Source organism: Myxocyprinus asiaticus, chromosome 18 (genome assembly GCF_019703515.2).
Source record: "Myxocyprinus asiaticus isolate MX2 ecotype Aquarium Trade chromosome 18, UBuf_Myxa_2, whole genome shotgun sequence".
Taxonomy (NCBI): Eukaryota; Metazoa; Chordata; class Actinopteri; order Cypriniformes; family Catostomidae; genus Myxocyprinus; species Myxocyprinus asiaticus.
Window position 1 is genome coordinate 47,183,466 of NC_059361.1, and position 21,664 is coordinate 47,205,129.

Below are 21,664 nucleotides of genomic sequence, written 5' to 3' on the forward strand. Positions count from 1 at the left end.
TGTGTATCCAGTCGGCCTTTAATGTTCCAGTCAGTCTAGTCTTGTTGGTCTGTCTGTCCTGTTTTCCTGTTTCCCCTGCCCCAGCCTGGATTATATTTCCTTTGTTTTTTTCCCTTTGGGTATTTTACGCTTATTGTTTTACCCCCTTTTGGGAATTTTTGTTTGTTTTTGTATTAAATAAATTCCTTTATTTTTACTCTGTGCTTGGTCCTGAGACTCTCATTCCCTACACTCTGACAACTAGAGGATATTGAAGTCAAATATTTACAGTACAAAGATGACTTGTTAATTCTATCTATAACACCAGAAGTTCTCCAAAACAGCCTAGATATATCAAATCAATTCTGCCAAGACTGCACCCTAGATATGAATGTCCACGCCTGACCCTTGAATGCAAACCGCAGGAATGGTCTGTGTCGAAGAAGGATCAAGACGTGGAAGTACGCATCCTTCAGGTCTACCGCCGCGAACCAATCTTGATGCCAGACACTTGCCAGAATGTGTTTTTGCGTCAGCATCTTGAACGGGAGTCTGTGTAAGGCCCGGTTCAGTACTTGCAGGTCCAAGATTGGCCGCAACTCACCGTCTTTTTTCGGTACGATGAAGTAGGGGCTATAAAACCCCTTCTTCATCTCGGCTGGAGGGACAGGTCCTATCGCGCCCTTCCGTAGGAGGGTAGCGATCTCCGTGTGCAAGGTAGCAGCGTTTTCGCACTTGACCAAGGTGAAGTGAATACTGCTGAACCTGGGCGGGTGCCTGGCGAACTGAATCGCGTAGCCGAGTCGGACGGTCTGGATCAGCCATCGTGACGGATTGGAAAGCGCAAGCCACGTGTCCAAGTTCCGCGCAAGGGGGACCAAGGGGACAATGTCGTCGGACGTACCGGCAGGTGGGGCCTCGCGGCGGGGTGGAGTTCGAGGTGCCAGTCTGAGGTGAGGGACATCGAAGCACTTACCTGGCTCCTTGTGACCACCCCTGGAACAGCCTGGAAAGGGGAGGAAGAGGCCTGTCCTTGTAATCCATGGAGACTGCCACATCAGGGGTGGGTGTGTGCCACAGCTGGGCGCTCAGGGGCGGAAAGGGCACCGCTGGAGCGCCAATCCTGCAAGAAAATACCCGTGGACAGTAGTTGTGATGACGACCGTGCACACTGGGTATTTGACCCAGGGAGGAAGGAAACCGCTCTTTTGCTGAACTGTTGGGTACCGCAGCCACTTCGGCATGCGGCAAAATCAAACAAAAAGGCAACAAAAGATTTTCCGCTCGGCCCTCCACCGGGGGATGGAGTGGTCCTCTTACCAGCTCCAGGTGAGTGGGTTCCTTCATCCCTGGGTCACCCATCTTTGACGACCTCCGTGGGTTCTCAGGCGCCGACTGTGAGACGGGTGTTGTCTGCTTCCTGCAGTGGGCTCCACACCGGGACCGAAGGGATGGGCTGCGGCGGAGCCGGTGCAGTCACCGCAGGGGGACACCCTTTGCAACAAGCAGACAGGGTGCGGGATCTTGAGCCGCGCCGGGGCAGGATGTGCTGGATCACCTCTGTCTGCTGCTTCACTGCCGAGAACTGCTGGGCAAAGTCCTCGACAGTGTCACTGAATAGGCCAGCCTGGGAAATGGGGGCAGCAAGAATCCGTGTCTTGTCGGCCTCACCCATCTCGACCAGGTTGAGCCAAAGGTGGTGCTCCTGGAGCACTAGTGTGGCCATCGTCCACCCGAGAGACCGTGCCGTGACCTTCGTCGGTCGCCGTAAATTAGAAGAGAAGTTTGGAAACCAGTATTTAGTCATTATTATGGTGAAAAATGTGAGCAATATTCCACAGGCCTAATCATATATAATGCTGAATAAAACGAAGCAAGATTATGCTTTATTAATGGCTACCTTCGCTTTCACAGCTTTTTAAAGTCCTGCATTGATTCTTAATTCAGTTACAGTATTTTCAGTGTAGAAAGATCACTTTAGATCACTAGTTCTGTACAGTAGAAGAAGTTTTAAGTTTACATACACCTTAGTCAAATACATTTAAAAATTCCCAGTGAGTCAGAAGTTTACATACACTTTGTTAGTATTTGGTAGCATTGCCTTTAAATTGTTTAACTTGGGTCAGATATTTTGGGTAGCCTTCCACAAGCTTCTCACAATAAGTTGCTAGAATTTTGGCCCATTCCTCCAGACAGAACTGGTGTAACTGAGTCAGGTTTGTAGGCCTCCTTGCTCGCACACGCTTTTTCAGTTCTGCCCACAAATTTTCTATCAGATTGAGGTCAGGGCTTTGTGATGGCCACTTTAATACCTTGACTTTGTTGTCCTTAAGCCATTTTGCCACAACTTTGGAGGTATGCTTGGGGTTATTGTCCATTTGGATGACCCATTTGCGACCGAGCTTTAACTTCCTGGCTGATGTCTTGAGATGTTGCTTCAACATATCCACATATTTTTCCTTCCTCATGTTGCCATCTATTTTGTGAAGTGTACCAGTCCCATGCTTCACGGTTGGGATGGTGTTCTTCTGCTTGCAAGCCTCACCCTTTTTCCTCCAAACATAATGATGGTCAATATGGCCAAACAGTTAAAATTTGGTTTCATCAGACCAGAGGAAATTTCTCCAAAAAGTAAGATCTTTGTCCCCATGTGCACTTGCAAACTGTAGTCTGGCTTTTTTATGGCAGTTTTGGAGCAGTGGCTTCTTCCTTGCTGAGCAGCCTTTCAGGTTATGTCGATATAGGACTCGGTTAACTGTGGATATAGATACTTGTCTACCTGTTTCCTCCAGCATCTTCACAAGGTCCTTTGCTGTTGTTCTGGGATTGATTTGCACTTTTCGCACCAAACTATGTCCATCTCTAGGAGACAGAATTTGTCTTCTTCCCGAGCGGTATGATGGCTGCGTGGTACCATGGTGTTTATACTTGCATACTATTGTTTGTACTGAAGAATGTGGTACCTTCAGGTGTTTGGAAATTGCTCCCAAGGATGAACCAGACTTGTGGAGGTCCACAGTTTTTTTCTGAGGTCTTGGCTGATTTCTTTTGAATTTCCCATGATGTCAAGCAAAGAGGCACTGAATTTAAAGGTAGGCCTTAAAATATATCCACAGGTACACTTCCAATTCAGTATACCTCCTATCAGAAGCTAATTGGCTAATTGTCTAAAGGCTTAACATAATTTTCTGGAATTTTCCAAGCTGCTTAAAGGCACAGTTAACTTGTGTATGTAAACTTCTGACACACTGGAATTGTGATATAGTCAAATAAAAGTGAAACAATCCGTCTATAAACAATTGTTGGAAAAACAGAGATGTGCTCCAGTAAACACGCTCACAATAGGCAGAGCAAGGCACGTAACGCGGATGTTTACATGGATTTATACAGTAGGCACTGATAAATTTCAGCACTGAAAAAAAATGGATACTCTAATGTTCCTCTGTCGTAAAAGTCCCATTCAAAAATCTCTCAATAAATTACATTTTTAATCAAACTTATTTAATTTACACAAGTAATGTAACGAAAGAATCGTCACCCATTGTAACGAAGTAAAAGTACTTTTTGTACATTAGAAATGTAGTTGAGTAAGAGTAAAATGTACCCACTATTAAACCTACTCTTAAAAGTAAATTTTCTCCAAAAATGTACTCAAGTAAATGTAACGGAGTAAATGTAGCAAGTTACTACCCACCAGGGCCTCCAGGAACAGGATTGAGAACCACTGCTTTAAAGCATACTGGAGTACTATATAAATAACATGGTACATGAATTATTCAGTAGCTTGGTATATACCAGAGATATTTAAATAAAGTTACAACAGGTCCAGTTTCTACATTTCCCACCCAGCAAAGTTTCGGACAATCAAAACTTACATGATTTCAGTACCCAATATGGCTTGTATGGCTATGAAATTATACACACAATGTGCATTTTCTGGAATTTCCTTCTTGTTGTAAATATCCAAGTTGGCAGCAAGAGTTCTTTGTAAAAGGCAGAAACATGTGTCCTTAGGAGCTGGGCCTGGTGTATTTGTGTGTTTGTGGATGAAGTGAGAGTATACAAGAGAGTGGTGTCCTGACCTGTATGAAGAGTCTACACAGTGCATCCCAACACAAGCATTTCAATACAATCTCTGTGGGGCAGATTCACTAAGCATGATTTGCATGCTCTAACTGTGCTCATTAGTGGCAAAATCACTAAAGGAATTATGCAGATCAGGCAATGGCGCACACGTGCCCACAAAATCACTGCTGAATGCAATTTTCACACAATCTGATCCTGTGGTCCGATTCTGAGCACAATATAGCCGAGGATGCCGCAGACCACCATGTTTGACCCACCCTGCCAGGCACCAGTGCAGGGATGAGTTTTGAAGGGGGGGCAGCAAATTGGGCTGGTTGTGACATCATCAAACAACATTTCGCAGTCAATAATTTATAAAAAATAATAATAATAATAATAATAAAAAATTTAATATGGACAATTTATACCAGACCAGCTTCCAAGATTGTCAAAATCACGGTGACTGACTAGTTATTTATCAACATACACAGTTAGAGTGCTGAAGTAATCTAACTAAAGAGATTCAAATCTGCTTTTGCACTGAAACAGAGAGAGACTGTCATTATATTCACAGCTAACTCATACCTTTGATGAGGCAGCTTTCTTCGGTTTTGGGTACTACTGGAAAACTGTGTGAGTCCCTCTTTTTATGTGTCTATTAAATCATTTGACAGTCATTTTATTGTTTGTGTCTGCATTTAACAACATTATACAAGCACAATATGCCCTGTGTTTTATACCTTTTTAAAGCAGCATGTTGCTTTTGACATTGTGTGACTTGATAAAGGGATTAAGTTATTTCCTCATCCCCAATAATAGGATACAAAACAATATTTGTTCATTATCCTACTTTGTCTAATTCTGCTGAATTTATGACTGACTTTCTATACCAATCTTGTCTTACCATGAATTAAATCAAATTTCCCTCTTCAAAGAAGAATAACACTAAACCGACATAGCTTTTAAAACACCGTTATTTTACTTGATAAGCTTGATAACATTGTGCAAACAGTTTACCTTGATAATATTGTGCAAACAGAATATGGATTAAAACATACTCCAGGGATTATAGTTATGTTTTAAGTTCCGTTTAATGTTAATTATGTTGTTTTATGCTATGACATTGTTTTTTTAGTTACCATGGGTTTAGTTACCAGAAGTGTGCATATTGTTATGTCAGCCAAAGTTCCGTTGAGGTGTAGGCTAAAAGTGGGGGACTGGACCTTGGAGCAGTGGAAGAAGGCTGCCTGGTCTGATAAGCCGCTTTTTCTTTTACATCATGTGGACGGCCATGTATGTGTGCAACATTTACCTGGTGAAGTGATGGCACCAGGATGCACTGTGGGAAGATGGAGTCAGTGGAGGGAGTGTGATGCTCTAGGCAATATTCTACTGGGAAACCCTGGGTCCAGCCATTCATGTGGACTTCAATTTGACACGTGCCACGTACCTAAACGTTGTTGCAGACCAGGTACACACCATCATGGCAATGTCATTCCCTGATGGCAGTGACCTCTTTCAGCTGGATAATGCGCCCTGCCACACTGCACACATTGTTCAGGAATGGTTTGAGAAGCATAGTGAAGAATTCAAGGTGTTGCTCTGGCCTCCAAATTCCTCAGATCTCAAGCTGATTGAGCATTTGTGGGATGTGCTGGACCAAAAAGTCAGATCCACTGCTGCTCCACCTCGCAACTTTCAGGACTTGAAGAATCTGCTGCTAATGCCTTGGTGCCAGATAACTCAGGACACCTTCAGGGGTCTTGTAAAAATTAATGCCTTGGTGGGTTGGCGCTGTTTTGGTGGCATGTGGAGGACCAACAGCATATTAGGCAGGTGGTCATAATGTTTTGGCTCATTGGTGTAAAACAATGTCACAGTGCCATTCTGTGGTTGTTAGACTGTGGGAATAAGAAGCCCAGGGGTGCATCTTCACATACTCAGGGGAATGCTGAGAGAGAACCACCCCTACTCCCACCTCTGATGCATCGACCTCCATCACAAACTGGCAAGAAGGATTGGGGCACTCAAGGATCGTGCGGTGGTGAAACAAGACTTGAGTGCCTTAAACGCTGATTGAGCCTATAAAGACCAGATAAAAGCAGTTTTGGTAGAAGTCAGATCTGTAAAGGGTGTGACAAGATGACTGTAATTCTTAACGATCTTTCTGTAAAAGTTGGCAAATCCCAGGAACCTCTGCAGGGCCTTGTGGGAATTTGAGGTTGGCCAACTAGAGACGGTTCTTACCTTAGCCGGATCAACACATACCACCTCGGACAAGAGGACTAACCTCAGGAATGTAACTGACCTGGTGTGAAACGCACACTTCTCTGCCTTAACAAAGAGGTGGTTCTCAAGCAAGCGCTGCAACACACTTATGATATACTGGATATGTTCCTGGAGAGACTGGGAGAAGATAAGTATGTCATCCAGGTACGCAAAGCAAAAATGGTTTATAATGTCCCTCAGCACTTTACCAGTGCATGGAAGATGGCTGGAGCATTAGAAAACCCAAAGGGTATGACTAAGTATTCATAATGCCCCATTGGGGTGTTAAATGCAGGTGGTTGGCATTGCAGTAGTAAAGATGGTTGCTCCCTGCAACAAGGCCGAAGACATCAGTGCTAAAGGATATTTGTTCTTAATGGTGGTGTCATTAAGCCCCTGATAGTCAATGCAGGGACACAGCAACCCATCCTTCTTCTCCACAAAGAAAAACCCCAACCCGGCTGGTGAGGAGGAAGGGCAGATGAGGCCTGATGCCAGAGCCTACCTGATATACTTATCGATCACCTCCTGTTCAGGGGCCAACAGAGAGTACAGCCTCTGCCCCCGGCAGAGAAGTGCCATGCAACTGGTTGATGGCACAGTCATATGGGTGATGCGGAGGGAGAGACGTGGCCCTGGACCTACTGAAGACCGCTCTGAGGTCACAATAGACTGGAGGAACCCCAGCCAGATCCACTGGCTCTGCCTGCAAGACAAAACAAACTCCAAGAAAGAACCAAGTTCCCAGCCCAGTCCATGTGGGGATTGTGCCTTACCAGCCAAGGATGACCCAGCACCGCAGGGGGGTAAGGGAACCTTAGCAAGTAAAACACAATTTCCTCCACATGGTTACTAAACACCCAGAGACTCTGCTGTAGTGGCTTGGGACACCTCTGCCAGGGGGTGTCCAGATTATTCTGTTTGGTCAGAAGATCCTGAGGCATAATATGGTTAAACCAAGTTTTTATTTTCAAATAAAACAAAAGAAACTAGGCTCTCGATAGAGTATGGGAGATCATAGTGGAATGGTTAGGAAATGTCTCCAGTAATGGCGATGGAGCCATGAGCGATCACCCAACAGGAAAACCTTGATTGGCGACTAACTCATGACACCTGTGGACACATTAGGGAAACATAAAACACCACAAGGCAAACATGAGCCATTTCAAAGGGAGTGCCTCATTACTAAGTCATTGTCAGGACAAACAATGCACATCTTGTTTTCTATCAGCTATGCCTGAGATTCACTGTTCACATTCATGCATAATATTATGATTTAGTTATTGTAAATCTTGTATAAATTATTACGTTCAGGCATGAAACTCTGAATGGTGCGAGCTGATAGGTTCTTTTAACTTGTTATCTGTTAGTCAATCAGCTTGCTCACATCTGATCCTTTGACGTGTAATCGGGTAGCCAGTCAGCTTGGATTCTCTCTTTGTCTAACATTTCAGTTTGCAAGTAAGCTTTCACTGCAGCGCACTGTTAGATTTTTCTCTGAAACCCTTCACCTCCCCAGCTCCACATGTCTAGATCTTTTATATGGAGATTGTATTTATGTCTAATTGTGCAGTAACATGCACAATCTAACTGTTAGGTTTAGAACTGCATTTGTTTGACAGCAATATTTTCCAGGACCAGAAAATATTTTATCTAGCAACATGCCCTTCTTGGCTAAATCATGACACTTGTTATAAAATATTCTGAAAACTTTCTTTGTTCATGATTGGCCCTAGATTTTTATTATGAAAATATTTGATGTTATATAGGGAACATAGAGTCACACTAGATAATGGCAGGGTTTTTGGATGAGCTAAAAGAAACATTTCGATTGAATTCAATACAAGTTTGGCTCAATTGACAGCATTTGTGGCATAGTATTGATTACCACAAAAATTCATTTTGACTTGCCCCTCCTTTTCTTTAAAAAAAAGCAGAAACGGCAGTTACAGTCAGGCACTTACAATGGATGTGAATGGGGCCAATTTGTAAACATGTAAATATTCACTATTTCAAAAGTATAGCCACAAGACATGAAAAATATACGTGTTGACATGACTTTAGTTTAATAAAATCACTTACCAACCTTTTCTTTGTAAAGTTATAGCCAAATTTACAGCTGATGATGTAATGTCAACAAACCCTAAAACCTTAAAATGACTAAAAATAATGACTTAAACAACTTTACAGCTCAAATAATACAGGAGTTTTAACTGAGGAATTAATGTAAGTGCTTTGATAAAATTATGAGCTTCATATTTCTGCCTTTAAACACTCCAAAAATTAGCCCCATTCACTTCCATTGTAAGGGCCTCATTGTAACCTTGTTTTTAGCTTTTTAAAAAAAAGAAGGAAAAAAAAGGACGAACAAGTCGGAATTAATTTTAGTGGTAATCATCATTATGCCACAAATGCTGTCGATTGAATTTAACTTGTATTGAACCTGGAATATTCCTTTAATGGCAGCATTTTGGATGTATATTTAATGCTAGAAGACTGAAAAGGAGGGAATTGTCTGATTGATTGTACAATGAGGATGAGTAGCTCATTACAGTAGTGGTACAGTCCTGTACCATTACTGTAATGTACTCATTCTAATTTTTTATCAGTATGCTATGGAGCATGAGGTGACAGTATTGTACAGTTTATAATGTGTTTCATCTAGGAGGACAAAAAAAGAGTTGAAAGTCTTTAGAATAGCAGTAATAACAAAAGCCATGAAATTGGGTAAGTGTTCCAGGTGATCTGGAGTAGAAAACACAGAATAAATAGGGTCCAAGAACTGAACCCCGTGGTGAAGGTAAAGTGGGTAAGCTAGAGAGCTTTTGTAGCTTGTAACTTGCTAACAACTAAATACAGGACATATGCCAGTCAGTGCAGACCAATATGCCTGTGTCTGCCAGCTTTAAGGAGTTTGTGGTTGACACTGTCAATAATGTACCCACAACTCCACAACTTGAATTATGAGACTTTGTATGCGTATTTGTATTGATATTATAAGCAGGGACTAAAACTGAAATGTTTTAAAATAACAGTACTCTGTGCTAAGGGTGAATCTTGCAAGAGAAACAGGTAACCTGGTCTGAAAAATCAAGCTAAAAAAAAGGGATTTGCCTCACCAAAATAAGTGAAAATAAGATTTTTTTTATTTTTATTTTTTTAATGCAGGGGTACTATCTGCATAGAAATCATAACAAGCATAGTTTCTTTACAACACAGTAATCTTTAAAAAAAATAAAAAAAAATAGTTTCAATAAATGTATTCTTAATATTAAATATACACATGGCCACCTAAAAACAATTCATAGCCTAAATATCTCTCTCTTTCTCCAGCAGGCACACACTTTTAAAACCTTGGTTTTTAAACCTAGGTGTACCCACAGAGAGCACATGCACAAACCATGTTCTTCTGGAGCTAATGAAGTCCTGAGTCAACATTATACTGATTTAATAACCAACAATGGGGTTAAACAGAAGGTAGCACACACTCATTGCTCATTGTTCTTTGCTCTTTAGCTGTGATAAGCCTTAAGAAACCAAACATTACCACAAAGTAAGGCCAAAAAAAACAAACAAAAAAAAAACTGTATGGATTAATACATTTTAATTCTGTCAAAATCCAGCAACATCAAATAATAATAATAATTTTATTTATATAGCACCTTTTAGCAAATAAGCACAAGGTGCTTCACAAAACATAAAATCAAAAACATACACAGTAAAACCCAACATATTCACATAGTAATAAAAGTAACACACAGTAATACACAACAAATTCACATATTAATAAAAGCAAGTCTATAAAAATAAAAAGGTATTAAAAAGTCTATAAAAAGGTATTCTTTGTATGGAAAGTGTAGGAAGTCTGGGAAGTCTTTGTGTGACCTCTTGTATGAGACTTTTATTTTATTTAAGAGACCATTTCCTCAGACACCAAAAATGTTTGAGTGGCAACAACAACAATTACATTGCCAATACAAAAATTACAAAACAACATGGCTGCCTTCTCCAAGTACTAATTAAGCAGAGTCAGTGTAAAGCTTGTTTAATAAAAAGCTTGAAAGGGACACACAAGAAACTAAATACTTCCCAATTTGCAACTGAACTCACCACTTTGGAGAGCAGCTTCTAAAAGAGTGTTAGTAAAACTGTCAACTCTTTATTGTCAGCATACAGATTTGTGGATTAGCAGCTTAATGGCTTTGTCTCTCTCTCTCTCTCTCTTTAAACCTATAGAGCCCTGATACACTTGTAATCAGTGTACAATTTATGCTGTCACTCTGCAATAGAGTGTTTCATCACTCTGTATGCTGAGCTGCATATTTATGCAACATATGTTCCCTATCTGTCACTCACTCAACGTTTTGTCAATGTCACCTCTGGTCTTTGATAAAAGGCCAATGAAAATTGGCGAGTGGTATTTGCATATCATTCCCCCGGACATATGGGTATAAAAGGAACTGGTATGCACCACTCATTCAGATTTTCTCTTCGGAGCCGAACGGACGATGTTTACTGAGCTGACTGTTCATTCACCTCTGCTGGATCTGACGGCGCATTTCAGCGGCTTCTCCCTACTCTGCAGTGGTGCACTGCAGAGAACGCCCCTGGGCGCTTCGGCAGAAATAAGAGAGTATATTTTTCTAAAAGAGTATATTTCTCTAAAAGCGCGACACACGTGGAACGTCTTTTTAAAGACGCATCTTTTTAAAGATGCCTTTCCGTTTGTGTGTATTCCTGGTTGCAGTCGTTATCTCTCAACTTCTGACAGTCATGATCGCTGTCTTTCGTGTCTGGGCGCGACCACGCGGAGACAGCATTCATGGATGGATCATGTACTCATTGCGAGAACATGATCATGGCAACGCTGCGGTCGCGGCTTGCTTTCGTAAGAAACCTACAGGTAAGAGGCCAGCACGACTAGCACTGGGGGCAGTTTGGGGACCCCAATGGGACCACCTCCGCCGGGTATCCCCCCACGGACCTCCAATTCCCCAGCACGCTCGTCTGCCCAGATCGGGCTTCCGGATGAGTCCGCCGGCTCGTCGCATGGCGAGTTTGACCTCTTGTTCGGAGCCTGCGAAGCTGATGAGCTCTTGAGCGCAGCATCAGAGATTGGGCTTGTCCAGTCAGACGTGGAAGCCTCAGCTGGGCTCCCCCCCTCGGGTACGGTCGCCAAGTCACAGGCTGACGCGGAAATGACGGACATGCTTTCCCGGGCAGCCGCGAGCATCAGGCTAGAGTGGAACCCTCCGCTCTCCCCTGAACCCTCGCAGCTCGATGATTGGTTCCTGGGCTTGCGGCGCCGCTCAAAGCAGCCATGCCCTGCTCCAGTTCCTTTCTTCCCGGAAGTACACGAGGAGCTGACAAGGTCGTGGGAGGCACCTTTTACTGCCCGGTCCTGATCTTTCAGCTCCCCCTCCCTCACTACCCGTGATGGTGGGGCAGCCAGGGGCTATTCAGTGATTCCCCCGGTGGATAAGGCGCTTGCGGTGCACCTATGCTTGCAGAGCACCGCCACCTGGCATGGGCGCCCAAAGCTTCCGTCCAAGGCCTGTAGGTGTACATCGGCCCTGACGGCCAAAGCCTACAGTGCCGCTGGACAAGCCGCCTCCGCCCTGTATGCCATGACTCTCCTGCAAGTTCACCAAGCCAAGGTGCTAAAGGAACTGCACAAGGGTAGTTCCGCCCCAGATTTTATGCAGGAGATGCACTCGGCAACCGATCTCGCTCTCTGTGCGACGAATATCATGGTGCGGTCTCTCAGGCGGGCGATGTCCACCTTGGTGGTCCAGGAGCGCCACCTTTGGCTCAACCTGGTCGAGATGGGTGAGGCCGACAAGGCACGGTTCCTTGCTGCCCCCATTTCCCAGGTTGGCCTATTCGGCGACACCGTCGAGGACTTTGCCCAGCAGTTCTCGATGGTGAAGCAGCAGACGGAGGCAATCCGGCACATCCTGCCCCGGCTCGGCACAAGATCCCGCATCCCGCCTGCTCATCACCAAGGTCGTCCCCCTGCCCCTTCGGCCCGGCCCCGGCGTGGAGCCCACCACAGGAAGCAGACGCCACCCGTCTCACGGCCGGCCGACAAGAACCCACGAAAGGCTTCGAAGCGCCCCTGAGACGGGTGACCCAGGGACAATGAAACCCACTGCCTTGGAGCTGGTAAACAGACCACTCCATCCCCCGGTGGAGGGCTGGGAGGAGTATATTTTGTTGCCTTTTCATTTAATTTCGCCACATGCTCAAGTGGCAGCGGTACCCAACAGTTCAGCAAAAGAGCGGTTTCCTCATTCCCTGAGTCACATACCCAGTGTGCACGGCCGTCATCATGACCACCGTCCACCATTTCATCTTTGCAGGTTTGGCGCTCCAGCAGTGGTCTTCCCGCCCTTCGCACCCAGCTGTGGCACAAATCCACCCACGATGTGACAGTCTCCACGGGTCAAAGGACAGGCCTCTTCCTCCCTCGTCCCAGGCTGTTCCAGGGGTGGTCACGAGGAGCCAGGTAAGTGCTACGATGTCCCTGAACTCAGCACGGCCACAACATGGCGTTGCACCTTGGGCTCCGCCCCACCGTGCGGCCCCACCTACCGGTATGTCCGATGAGATTGTCCCCTTGGTACCCCTCGCCCGGAGCTTGGATGCATGGCTTGCGCTTTCCAATCCGTCATGATGGCTGATCCGGACCGTCCGACTCGGCTACGCGATTCAGTTCACCAGGTGTCCGCCCATGTTCAGCGGCATCCACTTCACCTCGGTGAAGGACGAGAATGTTGCTACCTTGCGTGCGGAGATCACTACCCTCCTACGGAAGGATGCAATAGAGCCTGTCCCTCCGGCCGAGGTGAAGAAGGGGTTTTACAGCCCCTACTTCATTGTACCGAAAAAAGGCGGTGGGTTTCGGCCAATCTTGGACCTGCGAGTACTGAACCGGGCTTAACACAGACTCCCGTTCAAGATGCTGATGCAAAAACACATTCTGGCAAGCGTCCAGCATCAAGACTGGTTCGCGGCGGTAGACCTGCAGGACGCGTACTTCCAGGTCTCGATTCTACCTCGACACAGACCCTTCCTGCGGTTTGCATTCAAGGGTCGGGCATATCAGTACAAGGTCCTCCCTTTCAGCCTGTCCTTGTCCCCTTGCGTCTTCACGAAGGTCGCAGAGGCAGCCCTTGCCCCGTTAAGGGAAGTGGGCATTCGCATCCTCAACTGTCTGGCCCCTGGACGGGACGCAGAAGCCTTAAGCGGTCTTCTACCCGCGGTGGTAGACATGATCACTCAGGCTAGGGTCCCCTCTACAAGGCGGCTGTATGCCTTTATGTGGCATCTGTTTGCTAAGTGGTGTTCTTCCCGACGCAAAGACCCCCAGAGACGCGCAGTCGGATCAGTGCTTTCCTTCCTGCAGAAAGGTGTATGTAGCCGCTATAGCGGCACACCATGACACAGTGGACAGTAAGTCCTTAGGGAAGCACGACCTGATCATCAGGTTCCTTAAAAGCACCAGGAGGTTGAATCCCTTCAGACCGCGCCTTGTTCCCTCATGGGATCTCTCTGTAGTTCTTCAGGGTCTACAGATAGCCCCCTTTGAGCCCTTGCAGTCAGCTGAGCTTAAGGCACACTCTTTGAAGACTGCCCTCCTGGCTGCACTCACTTCCATCAAGAGGGTAGGAGACCTGCAAGCGTTCTCTGTCAGCGAAACTTTGGTTCGGTCCGGGCTACTCTCACATGATCCTGAGACCCCGACCGGGCTATGTGCCCAAGGTTCCCACGACCCCTTTTAGGGACCAGGTGGTGAACCTGCAAGCGCTGCCCCAGGAGGAGGCAGACCCAGCCCTGATGTTGTTGTGTCCGGTGCGTGCTTTACACATCTATTTGGATCAAACGCAGAGCTTTAGAGTCTCTGAGCAGCTCTTTGTCTGCTTTGGTGGACAGTGGAAAGGAAGCACTGTCTCCAAGCAGAGGATCGCCCACTGGCTCATTGACACCATAACTATGGCATATCACGCCCAGGACGTGCCGCCCCCGGTAGGGCTACGGGCCCATTCTACCAGGGGCGTAGCGGCCTCCTGGGCCTTGGCCAGTGGCGCCTCTCTAACAGACATTTGCAGAGCAGCGGGCTGGGCAACACCCAACACCTTTGCGAGGTTCTACAATCTCCGGGTGGAACCGGTTTCGTCCCGTGTAGTAGCAAGCACAAGCAGGTAAGTCCGGGACAGCTGGCCGGGTTTATTGCTTGCACATAGCGCCTTTCACCTCCCCTGAGCTGAAGACATGCGCCATTGACTCCCAGTAGTGTTCACAAACTGTGTTCCCTGCTTGATTTCCTCCGAGCCCTGTGGCAGATGAGTTTGTGGAGAAACTTGCTGCAAGCTCAGTGCACGTGCTAACTAAGCCCTGTACTGGGGTAGGTGCTCTGCATGTGGTGGTTCCCCGTAGGTAACCCCATGCGACGTAGATCTTCCGCTAATTCATTTCCCTGTTGGTATACTGCGTCTTCCTTGGGCAGAGGCCCCTCTGCCCCAGTCACCATGCTTGTAGTAACTCCTCCCCTGTAGGGTAGGACCTACCATGGGACTTCTCCACATGGCATACTTCCGACAAAGCTCGGCAAGTCCATGTGATGTATTTCCACTTAAATACCCCCCCCCCCCGGGCAGGATGTGGTCTCCGCGGTGTCTTCCTCTTGGGAGGGACACCCCCCTCCCCCCGACTCTACCTGGTGGCCCCAGTCGGTTAGTTCAGTTTTTTGGGGGGAGAGGAAAAAAAAGGGGATAAGAGGTCACGAGTGGGCTAGCCCGTCTCTATCTTTTGGGTAGTCGACTTGTCCCTAAAGGGCCATTCGTCACTCATAACAGTGCTGGGGGAGGTTACGTGTCGGCTTGGTGCGCTGGCTACAAAACACACAGTAGTCTACCCGTCACACACCACCAGTTCAGGTAACACAGTTCAGCCAGTTGCGGCATTTCGTATAGGGACCCCTAGTGTCACTACATCGACACAACATCTCGTTCCCTCCATCAGGGAATGGAGGTTATGCAGGTAACCAGGATGTTTAATGTTGCAGCTTTGCCCTTCTAGATTTATGAAGTACATCTATCCATGTATCAGTCTAGAGATTCAGTCTGCCTGGTCACCAGAGCTGATTGTTGTGAAATACATCTGTTGTGTTTATTAATCTAAGCATGTTTGTCAAAGTCACTTAATCACATCAAAACCATATCAGCTTACTGTATTTCTCTTTTGAGAGGGACACACTTTGAGAAGGTTCACTTGTCTTTTTTTTTTTTTTTATCCTCTTTTGCCCCCCAATTTGGCATGCCCAATTCCCAATGCTCACTAGGTCCTCGTAGTGGCGCAGTTGCTCACCTCAATCCGGGCGGTGAAGGACAAATCTCAGTTGCCTCCACTTCTGAGACAGTCAGCATGCACATCTTATCACGTGGCTTGCTGGACACATCAACGCAGAGACTTAGCTTGTGTGGAGGCAATCACACTATTTCCTGCAATCTCCACACACAACTTACCATGCACCCCATCAAGAGCGAGTACCACTATATTGCAACTGCAAGTTGGGTAACCCATGTGACTTTAACTTCCCTAGCAACTGGCCCAATTTGGTTGCTTAGGAGGTCTGGCTGGAGTCACTCAGCACAACCTGGATTTGAACTCGCAACTCCAGGGATGGTAGTCAGCATCATTGCTTGCTGAGCTACCCAGGCCCCTCACATGTCTTTTCTAATAGTATATATCCAAAACACATTCTGTTTGAAACTTACAAGGTAACTAACTACAGAGGAAAAAGCTAGGGTTAGGCTTCATTCTCAATCTTATATCTACTCTAGTTCATCCCTACCCAGGATCAAACCTACAATCTCTGCATTAGCTGCCCAAATCTTTCACCATTAGACCAACAATACCCCACTTACCCATAAAGCTTAAGCACATGGGTGTTAAATTTTAGAAATATATATTTTGTGCTCAAAATGAATAGCATTTAGGTTGATGCTGTGGGTGAAGAAGACATCTGCTAAAGTTTGGTTATGTGGAGACTCCACTGATGTGCCTACTGCCTAATATTGAATTTTCTATCGCAAAGCCCTAGAAACCAGTCAGAACATGCTAGAAACTGCCTAGTAATGCCCTAGCAACCATAGACAATAGCAATACCCTAGCAACTGTATAGTAACACTGTGTAACAAATTGTTATTTATTTTTTTTGTTCCTGGGTAGTAAGTGTTATTTCCTAATTGCTTATGCCTCAGAACAGTTTTTTTTTCCCCAGGATCTCCATCTCATGAACAGTTAAAACTGCCCCATTGAGCAATAATTAATGTGCAATACACAGCTTAGTCTTTTTATATTATCCAACACATCCTGCCTCTTCTACCATTACATTCCCTTGCACTGTATATAACCGATTTGTATTTAGATTTGCTCTACGTATGTGTATGTGTGTATGTATGTATGTGTATGTATATATATATATATATATATATATATGTGTGTGTGTGTGTGTGTGTGTGTGTGTGTATATACACACACATACATATACACACACACACATACATATATATATATTGTCTATTGTGTATTCTATATATACTTTTTTCTTTTCAATATTTATTTATTTTTTATTCAATTTTTTATTATTTTTTAAAAGTCTTGTTGCTGTTTTGTATTGTTGTGTACTGGAAGCTCCTGTCAACAAGACAAATTCCTTGTATGTGTAAGCATACTTGGCAATAAAGCCTTTCTGATGAAAGTATAGAAAAGATTATTCCCCACAAACTTTGCTTTTGTGTCCAGGACAGTGATATTTTGAAATTTACTTATTTCCAATGAGAAAACGGGCTTTTCGTTCACATAAAGTCCGAAAAAAACAACATATGAATCCAAATTAACATGTAATATTCAAAGCCGTGCTGGTCCATAATGGTAACAAGTACCCATCTCTTCCCCTGGCTCACTCGATGCACCTCAAAGAGGATTACAACAGCATCAAGACTTTGCTGGACACCTTGAATTATGATGAGTATGGCTGGAAGGTCATAGGAGACTTCAAAATGGTGGCATTCCTGATGGGACACCAAGGTAGTTTTACCAAGTTTCCTTGCTATCTTTGCCTTTGGGACAGCAGGGACACCAAGGCACACTACCACAGGTGGGACTGGCCACAGCAGACTGAGTTCTCTGTTGGGAGGAACAACGTCAAGTGGGAGCCACTGGTGGACCCCTGGAAGGTGCTGATGCCACCACTGCACATCAAATTGGGCCTTTATGAAACAATTTGTCAGAGCTCTAGATAAGGAGTCGGCAGCCTTCAAGTACCTTCAAGACTTTTTCCCTAAGCTGTCTGAGGCAAAGGCCAAAGCTGGTGTCTTCCTCGGACCACAGAAGGATTTTGGATTCATATGTTGTTGTTTTTTTCGGACTTTATATGAATGAAAAGACACAAATTCACCCGTTTTCTCATTGGAAATAGGTACATTTCAAAATATCACTGTCCTGGTCACAAAAGCAAAGTTTGTGGGGAATAATAGGCATTTTCTATACTTTTGAGGCATAAGCAATTAGGAAATAATATTTACTACCCAGAAACAAAAATTGTGTTACATAGTGTAACCATTCAGAACACCCTTACAATCTTCTAGCAAGGCCTACATCCTATGAAACTTCAAATCACTCTGCAAACTACCAAAACATTAAAATTATATAAAGGTCTAAATAACATTCATACCACAAACTAATCTTCAAACTGTTTTGTAAACTTTCAGGTAAGGCTTTGTCAGGCCAACATTCAAAGTTTGTCTTGATGATATTTAATTTTCTTATTTGTGTTGCCCTTCTTGTGTTATTCTAATTGTTGTGTCAGTTGTGTCCTGTACACTGATATAAAGTAAGCACAGGAGACCCTAACAGCAGAATGTCTGATGTTTTTCAGGGTGTACAACTACCAGCACGTACCCTCAACTGTGTCTCCACTGCCTTACGGCTCCAGTCTCGCCAAACAACTGCGCTCCACCTCATCCCTGTCCTCCTTACATAGCCAGAAACGAAGTCGAGATCTTCCCTCGTCTAGGAGCTCCAGACCTCACTCATCCAACAGAGCCAAGTGTACGAGACCTTCTATACACACAAACATCTGAATCCACAATTATATCTTATACAAATCATAGGATTCCAATAGATTAACTGGTAGAGCAGAGAAATTATCAGAGAAATACATACTGATGATATGTATACCTTAAATGCAATGTACGTTTGTCAAATGCATAATGTAAATATCTCTACAGTTCTGTGGAAGCCCAATATTTGCGCTAGTATGATAGGCCTATCTGTGTGTGTGATTTCTACAGAACATGTGTGAAAGCAGTTACTGTAAAACATGATAAAGAATTAGGGAGAGGAGCACTCCAGATGGCTTTTCATTAAATCTCCTCCTTCTGTTGTTTAGCTATATCAGTGCACACAATTACACCAAATTAACAGAGCACAACCATTAAAATATTTTTAGAGGAGATCACTTATAGCGTTCTGCATTAACAATTCAACCCCAGGACAAGATATTGCTCAAAGATGCTTGAAAGTACTTGTGTCTCTTTCTACAAATGTAACCATTCTCTCAAGTTATTGTTCTGATTCGAGCCATCTTTAACTTTGTGGGTGGTTGAATGATATTCCTCTCCTGCTAATGTTTTCTTTAATGGTCTTCAAGGTGATATACATTGAAACAGTCAAGCTGTGTAGAGTTCAGGTGCTTTGCATTGATATCATTGCACCCATTAGAGTTCCTAACAGAGAGGTGACAGAATAGTGAAAAGAGGAGAGAGAAAAAAATAATCAAAGAAAAGATACAAAGGAGAGATGCTGTGTCTGAAACAATATTTGTGTTTCAGTAATCAGTTGCCTAATCCAAATAACACACAATGAAATTGTCCCATTTTTACTACATTCTTTACATTCTTTTTTTTATTATATCAGAAATGGAATACAATTACCTTTTTTTGTCATGATAATGATAATGAACACTGTTTTAATTATTCAGTTACATTTGTAAATTGGTGAAGTTTAGTTAATAAATTAAATAATGAATTTACAAAAAAGTTAAACTCTACAGATAAACATTTCAAGACAACCTTTGTCTGTCTCTCTTTTCCTTTATATGTCTCTCTTGCTGTCCCTCTCTGTAGTGAAGATGGAAGAGCTGCAAGTGATAAAGCGAGAGCTGACTGTAATAAAGGTGCAGGTCGACGGGCTTTTGGACAGTCTGGACAGGATGGACAGACAAAGACAAGAGACCACAGGTCAGTGAACAGTAGTCATGGACAAAGACAAGAGTCCACAGGACAGAGAACAGTAGACATAGACAGAGAGAGACAAGAGTCAACAGGTGAGAGAACCGTAGACATAGACAAAGACAAGAATCTGCAGGTCAGAGGACAGTAGACATGAACAGACAGAGACAAGTCCACAGGTCAATAGCAGGCATGACCAAAAAGTCCAATGCACGCAAGAAAGACCCCATTTCATAAAGTTCACATATTATCAAGGTGAATAAAACACCCGGGGGCAGATTAACTAAACAGCTGCACCACTGTTGCGTGTGGTATTTCAGCGCAAATACCTGCATCTTATTTGCTAACCACCTGCAATCACATTTAGTGGGCACAATTAGTGCTGAAATTGTCTTCAATATTTAAATTAAGTCATTGTCATTCCTTTCCGTGCAAACACGCCTCCTTGTAAATAAGGCTCATTAAAGACTGTGCTTCATTCACAAAACTTTTTTTGTCACAAAACACAATTTGCCCTGCGCAATATACATTGTGCTATTACCACCAAATGAATGTAGATGGTAAAATGAATTTTATTTAAAAAAGGTGGATGTGAAAATTTTCAACCGATCATTTCAGCAGTAATTAATCAAATACTCATCAAATTATGTTGAAGAGCATTATAACCTGGCATATATCCAGATGCGCAGTGTCGTGAAACACACATTCTGCATGTTTAAGAGATGATCCAGGTGTTGTATCAAAGTGATGCTGTTCAGTCCAGGCAGGGTGGGTCAAATTTGGTGGTTTTCGCCATCCTCGGTTATATTGCGCTCAGAATTGGACTGCAGGATCAGAATTGTGCATGAAAATTGAGTTTAGCAGTGATTTTGTGGACCTGTTTGCGCCGTTGCCTGATCTGCATAATTCCTTTAGTGAATCGGGCGCTAAATGAGCACTGTTAGCACGTGCAAAAAAATGCCGCTTTTAGCGGGTGCAAATTATTCTTAGTGAATCTGCCCCCCAGCGTATAAAATGTCTCATGTGTTAATTTTGATGCTCTAGACCAGTATTTCCCAAGTTTATTCCTGGAGACACACCAAAAGTATTTCTTAGGTCTCCTGATCCAATGCCTCCATTTCAGCTTTTGGAGTATTCTACTAATGAACGGATGAGTTGAATCAGGTTTGCTAGATTAAGGAGACATCGAAAATGTGTACTGTTGCCTCCAGGAACGGGGTTGGGAAACACTTCTCTATAGGAGTGAGCACCTGAAAAAAGCAGAATATGTCCTGCTAAACCCAGTCGTTTGTCCTCACACTGATGTTTGTATGGATCTGCATGTTTTGCAGATTCACCTTTTTCTCAGGATGGCAGTTTAGGAGGGTCGCTGTCGCATCCTTCAGTCAGCAGTCCAGAAGCATCTCCCCGAAGCCTCAGTCCCCACTGCAGGGCCCAGAAAAACAGTCCTGAGCTTGGAGAGGCCAGCGATGACAACACACTGTAAGATGCCCTCATTAACTTATCAAACATAAAGATGTGCCAGAGCAGTTCGACACATTCATGTGGACAACTCTAAAGGAACACTTCTAGCTACACATGCTAAGTTTTATTGCAGTGCATTCCGAAATGTGTCCAAGCAGAATTTGTAACCCATGGCAAGTGCACATAGCATTTTCAGTGTCGCTGCAAGGTGCACAATTGTTTACTTACATTAGCCTACAGTACTCGCAGGTCCAAGATTGGCCGCAACCCACCACCTTTTTCCGGTACGATGAAGTAGGGGCTGTAAAACCCTTTCTTCATCTCGGCTGGAGGGACAGGTTCTATTGCATCCTTCCGTAGAAGGGTAGCGATCTCTGTGCGCAGGGTGGCAGCGTTTTCACCCTTGACCAAGGTGAAGTGAATACCGCTGAACCTGGGCGGGCGCCTGGTGAACTGAATCGCGTAGCTGAGTCGGAGGGTCCGGATCAGCCACTGCGACGGATTGGAAAGCACAAGCCACACATCCAAATTCCGTGCGAGGGGGACCAAGGGGACAACGTCGTTGGACGTTGCGTGAGGTGCCACAGCAC

The 21,664-nt window shown here is 44.4% G+C and overlaps 1 protein-coding gene across 1 annotated transcript in view; it reads left to right on the forward strand.

Moving 5' to 3' along the window:
• The window catches only part of LOC127456163 (RNA-binding Raly-like protein), a 124,042-nt gene that overhangs the window by 67,640 nt on the left and 34,738 nt on the right, over positions 1-21,664 (forward strand). Inside the window, exons 4-6 of the mRNA XM_051724509.1 lie at positions 18,257-18,429; positions 19,506-19,619; positions 20,942-21,092. Coding sequence (XP_051580469.1) covers positions 18,257-18,429; positions 19,506-19,619; positions 20,942-21,092 — 438 coding nt within the window. The remainder of the gene's footprint in view (positions 1-18,256; positions 18,430-19,505; positions 19,620-20,941; positions 21,093-21,664) is intronic.